General features: G+C 45.0%; 1 protein-coding gene across 2 annotated transcripts; it reads left to right on the top strand.

The window, feature by feature from the left end:
- The first annotated feature begins 85 nt into the window (after window positions 1–85).
- Window positions 86–12957, top strand: LOC110472954 (protein mono-ADP-ribosyltransferase PARP12). Of its 2 annotated transcripts, XM_021535125.2 has the most exons (10): window positions 86–106; window positions 2157–2194; window positions 3460–3500; window positions 4370–4511; window positions 4990–5110; window positions 6152–6236; window positions 7017–7092; window positions 7820–7950; window positions 8748–8899; window positions 9331–12957. In XM_021535125.2, the coding sequence occupies exons 4-10, from the start codon at window positions 4452–4454 to the stop codon at window positions 9609–9611; spliced, it is 906 nt and encodes a 301-aa protein (XP_021390800.1). In that variant the 5' UTR covers window positions 86–106; window positions 2157–2194; window positions 3460–3500; window positions 4370–4451; the 3' UTR covers window positions 9612–12957. The 2 variants fall into 2 exon arrangements, with proteins under 2 accessions (XP_021390800.1, XP_021390801.1); XM_021535126.2 differs by lacking the exons at window positions 86–106; window positions 2157–2194 and adding an exon at window positions 3047–3321.
- The last annotated feature ends 4697 nt before the right edge of the window (window positions 12958–17654 follow it).

Here is a 17654-nt window from a genome sequence, read left to right as displayed (position 1 = left end):
CTGAAGCTGAACTGCCTGGCACACCTTCCCACAGCACCTCAGTGGTGGGCCAGGACCCAGTATGGGTGGCTGGGAGGCGAACCTGCAGAAGACCTTGCAGAACCAGGTGAGCTCAATCACCCCTACATTTCATGGGTCCACCCACTTTGGTTTGGGGAATTTTACACACCTTTAGGTAAAAGCATGATGTACTGCCAGCCTGGTCCCAGACTGCAATACCCATGTGAGCACAGTGTGTACATGTTGTAGCATCAGGACTCCCACACTAAACCTTGGAGCAGTCTGAAATTGCAACAGAGCTGCTGCATGTCACAGAGCCACAGACACAAGGTGGAAAGTCCCTTCTTTGTCTATTTCCTCTGAAGAGGAAAAGCGAACAAGGATTGAAATTCCTGGGAGGAACTAAGTAAAGCTACCTGCTGGACCATGGTTTCTTTATAAAGGACAAGCCAATTGACATATGCTGGGAAACCACACTTGGGTGCCTCTGCTGCCTGTGCAGGAATAAAAAACCTTGTAGGGCTATACATAGGATGTCTGCTCCAAGACCTGTTCCATTCCCAGTTACTGCAAATGCAGACAGATATAGTACCATGGTTGAAAAATCAGAGGTTCAACTGCTCCATGGATGACATTACAATTAAAAGGGATAAAAATAGAAGGTATCGGTTTAGAGTGAACTCAAGTTTCTAGTTGTGGAGAGCTGTCTGTTTTTAGAGACAGCAAAGATACGCAAACATTTTCTACCAAGCCAGAATGCTCTTCCTAAAGCTCCTATCTTATGTCTACTGAAACACTTAGGCCTCAGTGGCTCTAAGACCTTCAAGAATGGTCAGAAGTGAAAGAAAGTGAGTTCATAATCACATTTGTGGTGTTGTTGTTTTTTGTTTTAGTTTGGTTTGTGTGTGTGTGTGCTCTAGGGGTTTTGTTGTTGTTGGGTTGGTTTGTTTATTTTAATGCTACATCTGTGGAATGCACTCAGAGTGTACCCTTTCTGGAAACTCGGAGATTTATGTGTTTCAGCCACTGCTGATCTGGTGTGACTGCATCACCTAGAAAGAAATATGTTCTGGGCGGTTCAACTGAATACAATCTGAGATTTTAAAAAAGTCAAAGAAATGCTTTCGGCTTAACAAGTTTGCATCATTAAGACTTCTTGACATGTTGTTAAGCTTTATGCCTGAGAGCTCTCCTGTGAAATGCTGTCAGCTTCTGGAAGGCTGGAGGTCAGACTGGAAAGCTCCTAAGCCTTGTCTGATATGTGTTGGGAAGAGCAGAGAGGAGGATCAGACTTCGAGGTGCAGGAACGCAAACACCTAGGATGGTGCAGATTCTGAGGGCTCAGTGAGCCTGTCTCACAGGACTCTGTGCTTGGCACACACAGGTTTGTGTGGCTCAGCGTGGCTCTGCTTGCTGCAAACCCCTCGCCTGTGCCATCACTAACCCTGGGGAGAGCAGAGTGAATGATGTACCTGCACTGAGATTTGGGGAGTCACTTTGCAAGGCAATGCCAGCTGTTGGCTTTCCAAGAATGATTCTCAACAGAAGCTGCTCCTTATAGAAAGGAGAAAGTCCTGAATATCCCAGCCAATGGAAGGCTGAGAGGAATTGGCTGTAGGTAAGAACAATGACAGGAGCCCAGAAGCAGGGATAAACTCTGCTGGGTCACAGTGACACTGATTTTGCAGCTGTATCTGCCAAAGCCCTGGGCTATGCTTGGCAGATGTGCATGTGTCTGTCGCAACAACCAGAAGGAAATGTTAATGTTACTCAGCCCCACTTCCTTAAGGGTCTGGGGCAGAGAGACACCCGTGGTCCCACAGAGAGGCTGCGAGGGAGACAGCGAGGTCCAGATGTGCTGTGGGCAGTTCACAGGGAGCTCTCACAGGCCAGCTGTGGCTCGCTTTTGAAGGTGATGCTGCACTCGGGGCACCTTTGCCATGCAGAGCAAGGGTTGAGCAGCCTCACCCAGCCTAGCAAGCACAAGGCTGATGCCCTCAGCTCCTGACGGGGGTGACTGGGCAGCCCAAGGACAGAACTGTTCCAGGGAAGTGACACATGCTGGGCTCTGACAGCCTTCCCAGGGTGCAACTGAGAGGGGAGGGCTGGACACACAGGAAGTTCATGTTTTCATAGCTTGTGGGCTTGGCTTTCAGGTCTGCTGGAGGGTTACCTGCTTGCACTTCGTCATGTTGTAAGTTGTGTTTGTATCTTCATTCATTCATCTTTTTTCTTGTGTAAGGGAAAAGATAGCATGAGGTTGCTTTTTAAGTATAAAATTTTCTCTATATAAAGTTATTCTTATTAACATATAAAAAGCAAATGAAGAGTTGCAAAAGACCATGTAGCAAGATCTTCAGCAAAATGTGAAGGACACTACCAGTCTTGCTGGCAAAACATTTCTATCTTGCTGGCTAGCATTTCTATCTGCTTTTGAAGTGCTTCACCTCTGTTTATTTCTAGTTTGGGTTAGTTGTTGCGTGGAGAATCCCAGCATGGAGCAGAAATGCTGGAAAATGAAAAGGAAAGTAGGTCACAAGTGGAGATATCTGCAAGCTTATGTGATTTGGGCAGACTGGGAGCCCCAGGCAGGGGAGCTGGCAGGGTTTAGCAGGGGTTATCAGGAGTGGGGGTAGAGGGGAGAGTGAGTTGGGCAGCAGTGGAAAAAACTGCCTGGAAATGTCATCCTTCCCCACTTCCCTGCTTTCCTTTCCATTTCCCCTCTCCCCACCTCCCTCCTCAAATTCCACCCTTCCAATCTGCAAACTTCAAATTCTTCAACCGTGTCAATAGCAGCAGCGTCGTGGTGCTGTGCAGAGGGGAAAAAAAGGGACAGCCATGTCCAACAAATCTCCTGGTAGTGCTGGATCTCTTGAATGCCCTGCAATGGGAGAGAAGAATAGTTTGGAGCATTTTTCTAGGAACAAGCCTGGCCAGTGTTGCTGCGTATACAGGCAGTGCTGGAACGAGGTCTGTCTGTGAAGGAGACCCAGGTTCTTCCTCGCTCTTTGCTCTGGCACTCTGGGGCTGCCACGTCTTTGTTTTGTGGACCTTTGCACTGTAAACAGCTCTGTGAGGGAGCTGCTGCTGTAAGGATTTCCTCTCATTGGCCTGCTCTAAATACCGTCGATCCCTGCCAAAGTACAAAGGGCGTCAGAGCTGGATACATGATCATTTCCAGTTTCTGTTTCAATACCGTGTTCAGATTCTTCAGGCAGCTCAGAATAGCTCTGTCACAGACCCTTGGAAGCTCAACTGCTGGCAGCTTTTGGCTATGGATATGTGATCCATGATAGGCAATCTTGCAGGGGCAGTAAATTGGTGAGATACATTAAAAAAGTGTTGTCTGGGTCCAAAACTGGGAGATTAAATGGAGGGTGAAGCACAGCAGGAAGCAAAGTAAAATCCCATGAGCTGGAATTATTGGTGGCTACCTGTTTCATTTTCTTCTCTTTGTAGGTGCTGTGTCTAGGATAGAGTGCAGAATAGACACTTTGCTGGTAAGTAATGATATCCCCTCCTCCAAGTGAAAGCTACTTTCTCACTCCCTATCCTCAACAGGACAGCAGGGACAAAATAAAATGGGAAAGTTCATGAGCTAAGATAAAGCCAAGGTGAACATTGGGCAAGACAGACTCGACTTGGGGGAAGTTAATTTATTGCCAATTAAAATAGATTTAAATTGTGAGAAAATAAAATTATTCCCCCTCTCCATGGACTCCCAGGTTCAGCTTCACTCCTTCATTCCTGACTTTTCTACCCTCTCTTACCAAAGTAACGCAGAGGGGAAGGGAAATGGATGTTGTCCTCAGTCTGTAAGATTTGCCATCTACTCCTCCATCATTCTCAAAAATGTCCCCTGCTTCAGCATGTTCATTTCCTGTGGGCTGCAGTCCTTCAGGATAAACGTGCTCTAGCACGGGTTTTTCTCCGTGGACTTCAGCTTCCCTCAGGGCCTGTCCACATGCTGCAGCATGGCCTTCTCCATGGGCTGCAGTGTGGATCTCTGCTCCATGGACCTCCACAGCTGCGGGGACACAGCTGTCTCACCATGGCCACCTCTATGGGCTGCAGGGGAATCTTGGTGTCAAGTGTATTTTCTTAAAATGTGTTTTTTAGGAAGATAGATACATTTTAGGGAAAATCAGTGGCACAGGTCCAAGCCAGAGAGGTCAGGGTCCTTTCTTCATATGGTGCTTACCATGCACCATAAACACCAACTCCTCAGTTCTGGGGCACACCTGCACTTTCCAGCTGGAGGGGGATCTCTTTTTTTGAGAAGTGAATAGATTTCTGATCAGGCCAGGGATGCTGTACAATTTGACAGCTTTGGAAAAGACCCGTGCTTTGATCTGGATTTCTTTTCCAGTGCAGGGCAGAGTAAGCAGCCAGGTGCCCATCAGCTCTTCTGCACTTGTGTTGTCTCCCGACTCACCTGTTTGCTCCTGAAAATGGAGTATGTCTGGTGTTGGCTCAACGATTCCAAGCAGTGGATTGAGTATGGGAAAGAGGTGAAATTCATCTGCTGTTCGTGCCAAAAGCTTTTGTTAAGCCATCTTTGGAGAGTTCTTTAGAGTGTGTTGTTCTGCAGCTGGTGTGTTCTACATGTGCCGCTGGGTGCCCTAGCAGTGCTGCTCCAATGCCTGGGTGGAATTGTCTTCTTAATTGTCCCTCAAAGCAGGACTGGAACTCTGTGAAAGCTTTCAAGGGTCTGGCTTGGGAAGTGGGTGCATTTTCCATAGCTGACAAACATTATTTGTCTGGAGCTGACCACACAGGCTGAAGGCTGCTTTGTTACTGCTGTTAGAAGCAGCTGTTCTCGGTGGGGTACCCCCTCCATCTCTGTAGAACAAAGTGCTTGAAGCTGTAGAGACTTACTTCAAACATCCTCCTGTCACAGAGGCCTGGGGAAACATTGATATTTCCCCACAGTGACACCTAAACCAAAGGTGGTTTCTAACAGGTATAATTTCCTTGTTCTTTCTGCAGCACCCAGGTCATGTCACTGCCACTGTAACATCTGCATTTCTGGAGAATGAATATCAAGCTGACAAGAATGGTGTTATTATTTTCAGGGCTGGTTCTCAGCAGTATAAGTTAGACTTTGCAGGTGAAGTATCTCCCTGATTGAAGTTCATTACACAGTGCAGCTGGCTTGAAGGTTTTCACACCATAACTGCATCACTTTGAACAGCTCTTTTTCCTCCTGTAAATTTTCTCCAAGCAGAAATTGAGCAGTAGGTAAATTTCTCTAAAGTTTTCAGATGCCCCACTTGAGCTTCTATACTTGGGCATCTATAGTCAAAAATCATACCTGACAATATTGTACATTCAGAAGAAGAGTTGAGAGTAATTGCTTCATGGCACCTTGGCTTATACATTTGTGTTTATACACCTGAAAAGGAAAAATTAGAAATCAGGGAGGGAAAAAAAAAAAAAAAAAAAAGGCACTGAAAAGTTAAAAGGTGAAGAAGTGAGCCTATTGTGAACATCTTGCAAGCTGCTTACGGGGAGAGAAAGCACAGTGCAGCAAACAAAAATTCAGGGCTGGTTATATAGAGAGAGAAATGGGAAAATTAAAAATGCTTTTCTGTTTCTAATTTATTTACCCATCTTAAAACTCCTGTTAGCTTTCCAAACTTTAAATGTTTCCTGGCATGAGTAAAGAGTGGTGTTTAAAGGAGGAAACAATGGATAATTAGCCATGTCACCCAGCATGTGCTCTATGATATTATTACAGGACCAAGAAGGGAGGGCAGGCTTTGCTTTTAGCACCATGGAGCAGCCCTGTGCTGCCAGGAAAGCCAGGTTTGTGGCCCCCATTACACTGAAAACTCTTTCTTGCTGTAGGCCTGCCATCTGATGTGGTTTTCTCTGGCCAGCAGCCTGGATGTGAATTCCAGTGCAGGTGCAGTTGGTGCTTGGTTGCCTTCAAGTTTCACAGCCTGTGCTAGCAGGTGGTTGACCTTGCTGATCTCCAAGTAGGAGCAGTGCAAGTGGGAATGAAGTTTGCACTGGTTGGGTGGGATAGAGAGAGCACCACAATGCAATATTCAGAGCTATCTCCTCTTTTATTTTTACTTAACATGAAAGAGCCTGTCCCTAGACAATGAATTATCTCCTTATTGAGTTATTGTGTTTTTCTTTCAAGACATGGTCCAAACAAATGTGCTCTTTAAAACTCAAAGAAGTGTTATTCGACTGCCTAAGCAGTCTGAAGATGGACAAGATGGAAGGTAATACACATTCATTGTTTAGTAATGTCTCTAGAGGACAGCACCTTTCTGCTATAAAGTTCCTCCTACCTGCCTAGAATGCAATTTTATATTTATTAAATTAATTTTTAGATACCTTTTCCTGACTGGTTTAACAGTACATTTTGCACTGACAGTATTTGTAAATTATGCAACGCTTCTGTAAAACTCTCTGGAGGGATGTTTTCTGGCAGTCTCTGGCATCTGTGAAAAACCACTAGAGCAGATCTGCCACACAAGGCTGACACAACTGTTCCGGGAATTTTTATTCCTTGATTTATGCCCCAGCACTTATAAATAACTGTGCAGCAATTAGGAGCAAGAGGCTGCCAATCCCAAGAGCTGTGGTGCATGTGGATGTCATCCCTTGGAAAGCTGAGGATAAACTGAAAATCAGAACAGGCAAATCCACTGAAATTAAGTGAATTACAGGCACTTACTTGAGATACCCTATCTCATGGCTTTTTCTAACAGAAGTTCAGCTTAACGGAATTTGAGCACATCTGCTATAAATGTTATTTGTGCTACTGATTTTTAGTAAGAGCTGTCTCTGCTTTAGAAACTCACCAGCAGACAGTGCATGGGAAGCTGAGGGTTCCATTAAAGTGTTGGTTCAACCTAAGGTGTGTTAATTCAAAAAGAAAAACTACAGCTCGTGAATGGATGCCTGAGGAATCCTTTGGAGCCTGTGGTTAGATTCCCCAGAAGGGGGAGTTGGTTAGGAGTATCACCAGCTGACTGGCTCTTTTTTCTATTCTGTAGCCAAAACATGACTCTGTCGCATCCTGTCTATCCTCCACAGTGGGACCAAACTGCACTACCTGATATCGGGTACAAGGTAGGACTTTCCAGGTCTCCAGTGGGTGGGGAGAGCTCTCTCCTGTACTGATTTTTCCAAGAGCATAATTCAAGGCAATTGAGATGTTACCAGTTTTTACATGTGTCTTGTAAAATAAGCAGCTATGATGTGAGAGAAGACTGACAGTTTCATATTCAGAACAGACATGCATTTCCTGGGAGGCTCTCTGAGAGTGATATGGTGTTATCTCCCCTATGATAGAGTAGGAAAGGCCTTTGCTGGTCATACCTGTCCTTTGCACTCTCCCAAGGCACTTCATCCCCTGATAAACCAGATTAATTGGATCTTACAATGGTATTTCCTCTGTTAGTTTGGGGCAGGATGTTATCTGCTGTGGTAAAACTGCAACATAGCCCTGTAGGGAAGGAGCTAGAGTGTCAGATTAAGGTGAAACTTTCACTCTGCTTCAGCCTGAATGCTGCTGTGCATTTCAATTTTAGGTTACTCTGAGCTAAAAATAGTCCAGATGTGGAGGTTCATCCTCAAAAGGAAGCTCATATAGGGGTGCACTGGTTTCTCTCAGCCAGTGCCTGTGCTTCCACTTGGGGAACAATGGTAAAGGAGGGTTAATGGGAAAAACTGAAGAAGCTTGTGATTTTTGTGGTAGGGATTTTCAGTAGATGTGAGAAGATTGATGAGTCCTTTGGAGGGACTGGAGTTATTGCTCTCAGTAATACCTTATTTTTAGTGCTTTAAAAATTTTCAGTTGATACAGCTCAGCAGTGATTCCCAAGAATATAGAAAAATCAAGAGTCTGTTTCAGAAGACAATGAAAAATTACTGCATCAACCAACTGCAGAGGATTCAGAATCCAACACTTTGGGACATTTTTCGGTGGTTTGTATCTATTTTATTTCATTATCCTTACTGTATGAGAAGACTGGTATTCCTGACCTGTTGCCCTCCATAGTCTACATTTGGAGCTGCCAAATTCAGCAGTCTAGCAGAGGTGAGGCTGCCACATATCTCTCTGCCCAGGTCTGGCTGGTGGCACAGACTTAATAACTGCCCCAAAACCTGTCTCTCTGAGGCTTCTCTGGGACAGTCCTGGAAGGGGACTGGGGCTGCTCTCTCTGTGACTGAGTTGTTGGTGTTGCATCTGTGTTCTTTTGTGTGTGTAGAAATGAGCCTTTCATCCCTAGCAAGATATATGTGTGATTCTTACTAGTGTTATTCAAAAAGTAAATTCCTTTCCTTCATCATAACTGAGCTTTGGTGTTTCAGGTTTATTCTTTTGGTTTTAGCCTCTTCCACATAGGAGACAGGAAAAAAAAATCTTCACTGTGGCTTCATACAGCTCAGTTTTATAATGATATTTATGTATTCAGGATTTATGTAACATGGGAACTGACCAATTCCTAGTCAAGAGATGTTTGTCTCTTTACTCTCGCATGTGGCGTGAAGTTGTGGGTGACACAGTCCATAGTGCTGCTGAGAACTTTTTGTTTTGCTGGCAGGAGCCAGCTGTGCAGCAGGGTACCAGCAGAAGTGCAAAGTGGGCAGTAAACCCACTGAGAGTGGCTTGTGTCACTGTTCCTCCACGACCCAGAAGTAGGAGGAGTGGAGTTGGGAAATTTTCCTTGTTTGAACCAGGAAAACAAGTAGTTCTCTTTTTTTATTGTTGTTGTCTCTAGGCAAAAAGAAAAGATGAAGAAGCTCCATCAACTGAAAGGGGTGAATGAGAGGCTCCTGTTCCATGGCACGAGTCCATCCCATGTGTCTGCCATTTGTGAGCAGAACTTTGACTGGAGACTCTGTGGAACTCATGGGACAATGTATGGAAAAGGTACAAGTGCAGAAGGGTGTAGGAGTTGTAGCAGCAGGGACTGCAGACCCCAGCCAGGCTGGGGGATGTGTATTATGAAGTGACTGGTGGTTCCTGACCCATGTACTCCTGTACAGTCTCACCTGTGTATATCTACATTGCATTAGGTAGCAGACACAGCAGCAATCCCATTCCATGAAGGGCTAAAAACACCTCTCTTTGCCTCAGGTACCTGCTCTTGGACAGGTGGGACTGGCAGGCTGATGGTGAAATGTGGACTGGAGTTTGTCAGTACTTCACAATAAGCCACTGTGGGAACACCTGGCAAGAATGTTCCCACACGCTGTCAGGCTAGCTGGGGTTGTTGGATTGCTGGCTGCCAAGGTGCTGTTAGCACATGTTTGTTCCTTGGCTGGTGTATTGACTGACCTGTGGCATTTTCTGCTCCCTAGGAAGCTACTTTGCCAGAGATGCGAGCTATTCCCATGAGTATTGTTCCCCTCTCGGCGGGCGCTACAACATGTTCGTAGCTCAGGTTCTCGTTGGGGACTTCGTGCGGGGGAACCCTGAGTACTGCCGCCCTCCACCCAGGGACGAAAATTCAAACAGACTTTATGACAGCTGCGTGGATGACTTGACAGACCCTTCCATCTTTGTCATCTTTGAGAAGCAACAAATTTACCCTGCCTATATCTTGGAGTACAGCCTTGAGACCAGCTGTGTGGTCCTGTAATGAATGGTGGAATGTCTTTTGAATTCACACTGAATAACTTACTCTTCGGTACAATTTTTAAAAAATGTTTGTTCAGTTTTAGTTGTAGCTTTAGAACACTTTGTAATGCAGTGAACCAGTATCAATCCCCTGATTGTTTTGGGGGCATAGTTTTTTTGTTAGGAGCTATTCTTTCCCCAGAAGCAGTGCCAAGCTTTAGCATTCACCCTGTCTCTAGCCTGGAATGGGGATGTACCTGCCTTGCACAGCATAATGCAGTGACACCTGCTGATTTAAAATGACCTTGATCCACTGATATGGTCACCTTGGGTTGATTCCTGCCTGTGATGGTGCTGATATGCCAAAGGGAGACTAGGCAGCGAATGTGGAAGAAGGAAAGTGAAAGTACCTACACCATGGTGCTCAAGAGACAAATCATGACCTACCTTTGAAGAAAGGGAAGAAAGGGAAGAAGCTCCTGCATGCTGAAGTCTTTGTGATTAATGTGGGCAAAGAACTTAGCCTTGTTTCCTGGTCACATTGCTGACATTTCTTCTTACCTTGTTCTGCTGTGTCAAGCCTGCATGTTTCTGTGACACCTCTGTCCCCACTGGATTTAGGTGAAGAAAAGCAGGGATATGGCAGCTGCTGAAGTTAGATCCCCACCATGCCATGACACCAGCAGTGAGGCAGTTCATGGTGAGCTGAATGGGGGCACATCAGTGTGTCCCACAGGGACACAGCAGAGTCCCACCAGGGCTGTGGAGCCAGCTCCTGCAGCAGTGAGCAGTGAGACACAGGAACTTTGTGAGAGCTGGCTGCTGGCATGGCCACCTCCTTCCCACCCTGCAGGCTGGCACTGGTGGTGGCAGTTTTGGATTACCCTGCTGCTGTCTGGCACTTCTGAGGGTGGAGAAGTGCCCCACTGGTGTGTGCTCCAGCTAGGATGGGTGGTGGGGAGAGCTTGAATTGTGGTCATAGTACTTGAAACTTGGTGCATTATGGGATAGATAACTTTTGGGATAAGTGATAGCATGGAAACAAGAATGGATGGTTTATTTTAAAACAGTCATGATATGTAAGTTGTAATTCTGCAGAGGAGTCACAAGTGGCTCACTTGTGTGTGCCATAGCAGGGGGGAACCAAAAGGAGGACTGTGTGTAGGATCCCATCATGTGAGAACCCCAGCCTTGTTTTGGGGCCACATGTGGTGGTGAAATTCCTCCTCCAACCCGTGCTTCCAAAGAAAAACTCCGCAGGCTTAGCTGTTCGGTCTCAAGGCAGTTTATTGCTAGTTATCTAACAGATTATGTTCTTGGACTGCAGCTATTTGATCAGCGGCCTGGGTAGAGGCACACACACACTGACATCCTCTCTATCTGCTGTCTTCTTCGTCTCTCCCTCCGCCCAGGGTTGCTGCTATCTTTTATAAGATATATTACGTATAACATGTTTACAATTATTCCCCAATACCTACTACCTACGTTGCCAAGTGTTTTTCTACTCAATCTGTGAGTAGAAGGATGTGCCAACATCACCAAGAACATGGAGGTAAGGAAGAAGAAGGAAGAAGGATGGGATCAGCCCACTTTCCTCCATCTTAGAACTTCTGACCCCCATGTACAAAGTGAAAACCCCCCTGTACATGTGTTAAAACCCCCCTGTACAATACTAAAAAAATTTCCCCTCTACTTCGTAACTACTTATACTATACTATCTAACCTTTTGTGATTGCTTGTTCCACCTCCAAAGTTGGTAATTCATTCCATGGCTCAAACTCAAAATCACAGTTGTTTTTCAGCTGTCTGCCAGGGTCTAGAATGCTTCTGACCAAGGCCTGGAACCTCTAAAAATGTCTGAGAGACATTTTGAGTTCCCACACCATCAGCTTTCCTAAAGCTGCCATCTTCAGGCACAATCAGTGCCTTTAGAGAATTTTGAAAGACAGGTGACTGCAATAAGTGCCTAAGCTGCACTAATCCATGCACTTCTGTGTCTCACTGCATTTGCAGAAGGCTAAAGATTGTTCTTTTGCAAATTAGTGATCTAGTCATGTTAGTCACAGGTGAGCAGAGAACTTTCCACGCAGTCAGGAAGTGAAAGTGAAAGTCACTTGAAGTGACTTAAAGTGGATGGGAAGGGACTGAACAGTGACCATATTCAGCTGTCACCCTGCATTGGTTCTTGCAACATTCCACAGATCTCCTCCATGGCTTCATCATCTTAAGGAGGCTTGGATGTGCAGCCTTTGGGCAGGACGGGGGCTGGAAGCTAGAGGGTTTGGGAAGAGTTTTGCTATTACACAAAACACTCTGTGGAATGATGCCCATCTATAAATCATCTTCCCCCATTCTTCTCCTCCATGACAGAAGAAACCACCCATCATGTGGGAGAAAGTTATTTCCAGCAAGGTGGGTTTCAGAGCAGGATTGCCAAAAATCAAAGGCAGGAGAAGGTAAGGAAAATCCTGGTGAGAAGCAGGCTAGCCACAGGAAACAGGAGGGCTGTTGATCTGAAAAAGAGGAAACCAGGCAGAGAACAGAGGACAGGTGCAAGCATGCACAGTTTGGAAGAAAAATAAGCTTATCCAGTAAGTCAGAACTATTTCTGACTACAGGGAGAGCTTCTCACAGCCTCTAGAAGTAGGTGCTGGGTGTTATATCGAGAAGATCAGGCAGGATCTGGTGTGAGCAGCTGTTAACAGTGTGCAGTGGTGTGGCGCTGCTGTGGACTCTGAGGTGCTGGAGTACCAGATCTGATATAGAAGTTCTCCTTGAGGAGCCCACACTCTTTCAGGGTCACACTCTGGAACTCTCCCTTTGTGCTACTGCCCAAAGGAACACTCCTGCCTCCAGGTGGGTGCTGCTGCTGTTTCCTCCATGCCACTGCTGGATGGAGGGGAGCAGATGCAGGGAATTCACCTGCTCGAAAACTGACCTAGCCAAAACCCCCACAAAACCCAAAGCCCAAATACGGTGTTCAGCATGAGCGATTTCCAGTTCTGCTTGTGTCGGCACCAACAGAGAGCTGAGCAGGCTGCAGCATGATTTTTAACTGGCATAAGATGATCCTGAACCTCTAGCCCAAGCAGTTCTGGGAATCTAGAGCTAAAAGACTCAGGAATATTTCAACCAGTGAGGCACTGAGAGCAAAAGCTGCTAGTAAAAGTGAAAAGCAACTTAATCTATGAATATTTCTTCATGGCACTTTTTCTCAGGAGCATAAATTTGCTAAATCTTCTTCCCAACCTGAACGAAATGTACGAAATTTAATTTTGAAGTAGAACCTACTCACACAAAATTCAAAATTAAAACCTTTCAAACATTCCTCCTCCCCCCACCCAACTCCAATAAATCACAGCAAGACACATTTGGACCCTTAATCCATTCTTCACCCTTCCACATAATCCATACTGAGTCCATCAGGGGAGAGAGGAGTCTCCCTTGCACCACAGACACCAATGGAAACACAGCTGCCACCTCTTGTGTTTCCATGTCACACGTGGCACTGCCCGGAGAGAATCTGCCAGTGTGACACTCTCCTCTCCATGTCACAGTGCTTTCACCACCATGCGTGGACAGAGACTGCTCATAGGGCCCCTTTAAGGATGCTTTCTCACCCTTGCTTAAGGACCAACAGGAACAACAGTCCAGTGTCTCATTTTGGGACTACAGTCCCCCCCATTTCCCTGGAGCCGGGGGTCCAAGAACAGAGATCGCCTTCTCTTCTTCTCTGAAGACAGAGGGCATCCTCACACCCTCCTCCGCTGATCTCTGTTCATTCCTGAACTGGTAGTTGCTGGAGGAGTCTCTTGGCTCACCATTGCATCCCCCTAAAATGCAGTCTCTCTTGGAGGAGAAGTTGGTTCAGTCTATGGTTAACAAGAAGAGTCCAGCCAACAGCCACTCGATCATCTGCCCCCAACCTTTTTTCCGTAACAGCTAAGGTCCCCGGCTGTCTCTCTTTCCTTCAAATTGAGGAGGAGCAATATTTCACAAAGCCTTCATTTCCCAGGAAAGGGTTAAAATTCCCGGACTCCCCGGACGGCTGAAATCTCGGCCCAGGACTCAGTCTCCCATCTCCCACGCTGGGCATCTTCCCCCCCCCTCCTCCTTCTCTGCCAGCAAACTGCCAGGTGTCTGCAGGCTCTCTATCTCTTTTCCCTCTAGGTTGGGGGTCGGGGAACAAAGACATCTCAGACGTTTTCCACCCTTCCGTCCGCAGGAGCTGGCCCAGCTCGGTTCCAGACCCTTCCTCCCTGGCCTACCTCTGCAGGCCACATGGCTTCCCCTTCCCCACCCAGCTCATGACTGGGCAGGGGAGGTCTGTACCCTCTGATGACCAGAACCAAAGAGAGCGAGTTCTCCTGGGAATTCTGCTTTTAACCCCTCTGTGTTCTCAGAGGTGTGTCCACCTTCAATTGGTCACCCCAAGTGTCAGTATCCAAACCTGACTGGACTGACCTCTTCCTTCCAAGAAAATTCTTTTCCCGTGTCAAACCACGACAAACACCAGCAGTCAGCAATTGAGGTAAGCAAGCAAAACCCTTGGATCTTGGTAAAAATGCACAGAGGAGCACACTTCCCTTTGAAGTATACATGCCATTCCATATTTTCCATTGGTTTTACATTGCTGGAAATACGTACCTGCCTCAGCCAGTAGTTGAAATCTGCAGGTAGATAAAGGTCCTTGCTACTGTCAGCTCAATGTATCAAAACTTACATTTTTTTATTTGCTGAGAGAATGTTACCTGTAAATAAACATCTTTTGGTCAGAATTTTTGCCTCAGCAATGTATATTTGTTCAGAGTGAGACCTTTAACAAAAATATATTTCCACATTATTTTCTCCCCCTGCTATAAGAAGAGTATTTTTCCAGCATTCTTAAAATAGAAGCAAATTTCCTGGCTACAAAGTTTTCTGCAGCAAAGGTTTTAGTCTTACTAACTGCAGTATTTTGAAACTCTTTTACATAACAATGACAGGATAAAAGGAAATGTCTCAATATTATTAATTTATGTGGCGTTACTGTAGTGAAGTTATTGTGTGAAGTTATCTCATTGTTTTGCTTAAATTTAAATATTTTTTTTAATTAAACTTGAGTTTGGGGTTTTTCTCTGCCTGTTGGAAAATCTAAGTTATCTGTACTTTGAGTGATTTATATGAAGTGATTTTGTCAAGGCAGGGAGACCATGGAGGTCTTTATCTGTGGGGGATGTTCAGATTCCAGGAGCAGCCTGGGACCTACCAACTCACAGACACTAGAATTTTACAACTTCTTAGAGCCCTTAGTTAAAAGAGTGAGCAAACAAGGCTTATAAATACTTACTTATTTCTATTTTTGGCCCACTCGCCTGCTTCCACCTTTTTATGCTACCATTTACTATGTATTTCCCCCTGTGGAGCTCCTCAACTCATTTCAAACATGCTTTTCTTCATACATCACAAATATTTAAACAATTTGCCATATGAGATTCCTTAATAAACAATCCATCACCAGTGCTTAGTGTTATTTTGATAAGTGAATTTCAAATAAATGGCAATATGAAAAACTTACAGGTAAAATGAATCTTGTGTAGATTTCCTCCCAGTCCCAGCTGCAAAGCTGGATTTGTTCTCCTGTGAGGAACTACACCAAACCATAAATCTGCAGCATTCCCAGGTGGGTCAACAGGGGAACAGAAGCACTTTGTTGACATGAGCACAAGGCTTCCATTAGCTTCAGTCCCACGACTCAGAGATGCCATCTTCCAGGATCGCTGAGAACTTTTTCTGAGCTGTAGCAAGACACAAAGGAAAACTAAATATAGAAGTCAAAGGTTTCCAAATATAAGTGAGGTGAGCACGCTCAAGTGCTTTTTTAAAACAGCAGGGCAGGCAAACACAAAAAATTACCTTTTCAGCGTATCCCCTATGGATGCCAGACTTTTCTTCTCTGCATTTTCCTTATATGCTATAGTCAGACTGAAGAATAAGGCAAGATGGATTATACAAGAACTTTTTGGTGTTAACTCCTCGCACCTCTTTGTCTTCAGCAGGCAGCAAACCCAGAGGTAACAGGACACCAGGGGGAGATCAAATAGCCATCAGTCTGAGCAAATGCACCTAAAACACAAAGGGATGATAAAACATGGGAATGTCAGCGCAGATTCAGAGTTTGGTGCTTAGGCAACAGAGTGGGGGAGCAGCAGGGGTCATGCCTCACTCCTTGGTCACTGTTCTCCAAGGAGTTCCAGGCAAAGGGGCTGCTCTGTGGGGAATCTTGCAGGATCAGTAGGGCTGCAGGCACACGCGAAAGCCTGACCCCGCAGACCCCATTGTAAGAGGGAGCTCTTGGAGGCAGTTTTGTCACAGCCAGCCTCTGTGCAAAAGCATCGAATTCCATCAACTCCCAGGCAGAAATGACCCAGCTGAAGGGATTCCAGAGAAAATAACAGTGGCCAGATACTTATATATAAAGTATAGAGTGGCAAAAATAAATGCAAAATCAAAGAATGGATTGCCAGAGGTTTGCATTGCTGCATCTTCACAGAGGCAAGAGAGTTAAGAGAAGTCATGCAAAATAAATCTCTGTCCTGACAGAACAGCAAAGGACTTCAAAGCAGAACTGGGAACACACAGAGAGGGTACAAAAGGAGCTGAAAAATAAAAGAAAGTTTGAAAGTGGTAGGAAAGTTTGAAATTTAAAAAGGGGAGAATGCACTGGACAACAATGCAACCCTGGAAAAAACAGCTGAATTTATGTCTCTGAATGATGTGGATGAAGAATTATCTTACAAAGCCCTGTACCACAAACTTGATGAAAAATAAGGTTGCATCTTTTTATTTTCTCAGGATCCCTCTGGGTTTGGGAAATAAAGTTGATCTGTGACAGGTGTGAAAAAAAAAGCACAGACAATCTTCCTCATCACAACAAAAAGCCATTAGACAGGAGATCGTGCCACACATCATGGTCTCTATTTAGTGTGAGGAACTGTTAGTACGTTTGGGGGTTTTATTGTGTTGAGTGTGGTTTTTATTGTTTCGGTTTTTAAATTGTGACTTTTTAAACAAAAAAACCCATAAAGCCACATATTTTAATGGCTAAAGGGAAGTAAGTAAATAAATTTAAATAAGGTTAAATAGAGGAATTGAGCTTGATAGATTCCACAAAAAATCAAACTCATGGGATCTTCCTGTGAAAAGGAAAAACTGCTTAATGGCTCTATAGACTTGAGCAAATTAGAAATTTGCTGAGTTATGCCTCTCTTAAACCAGCACTTCCCTTTTCTCACCCTTGCTCACTAATGGCAAAATGTTTAAAACTGTGGTAAACTGAGACACTCTTGAGCAGAGTGTTGTCATTCCTGCAAAATGCAACCATAAATTCAAATTCTCTTTAAACAAGTCATAACAGAGCCACTAACACAGAGTACAAATCATAAAACGAGTAAGGATAAAAACATCTGCAAATGTCTTGGTGTGCTTCAATGCCTTTCCAAGGGTTCAGGCCAGACTGAAGAGCTATAACATCCATTTAGAGCTGTGTCAAACTGCTGAGCACACATCCCAGACCCAAGCTGCCAGGAATCCAAGGGAAGGCAGCTTCCATCTTGGGTGCTGCACCATTGTTATATTTCATTCTGGCTCACATAAACATCAAGCCCTCAAGTAACTACTTTACCACACACTTAATCCCCAAGTAAAATAATGAAGGTAACTGTGCAAGAGCTACAAACAACCACTTTAACCAGCCACAGGCAGCTAAGGGCTTCAATGGTGGGAGAAATCCAAGCAGAACTGACTGATGCCAACAAAACTCTTTACAGCTGGAAAGGTCTCTGATATTAATTTCAGGATTTCAGAACAGCTTGCCTAAAGCCGTGGATGTTTGAACCAGAAGCTGGTGCAGTGCATCCTAGAAAGAACATCTAACAGCATTTACACAATCAATAAGTGCATATATAGAACCATTTGGCTGAAAACCATAAAGAGTCCTAAACACTAGATTTTTGTGGGAGTATCAAATTGAAATTTCACCTTGCTTGTTGTCTTGGTTCGACAAGACAGGAGTCTGTGGAAGAGG

Source organism: Lonchura striata, chromosome 5 (assembly GCF_046129695.1).
Source record: "Lonchura striata isolate bLonStr1 chromosome 5, bLonStr1.mat, whole genome shotgun sequence".
Taxonomy (NCBI): domain Eukaryota; kingdom Metazoa; phylum Chordata; class Aves; order Passeriformes; family Estrildidae; genus Lonchura; species Lonchura striata.
Note: the sequence above shows the minus strand (reverse complement) of the source record. Positions and strands in the feature narration are given on the sequence as shown.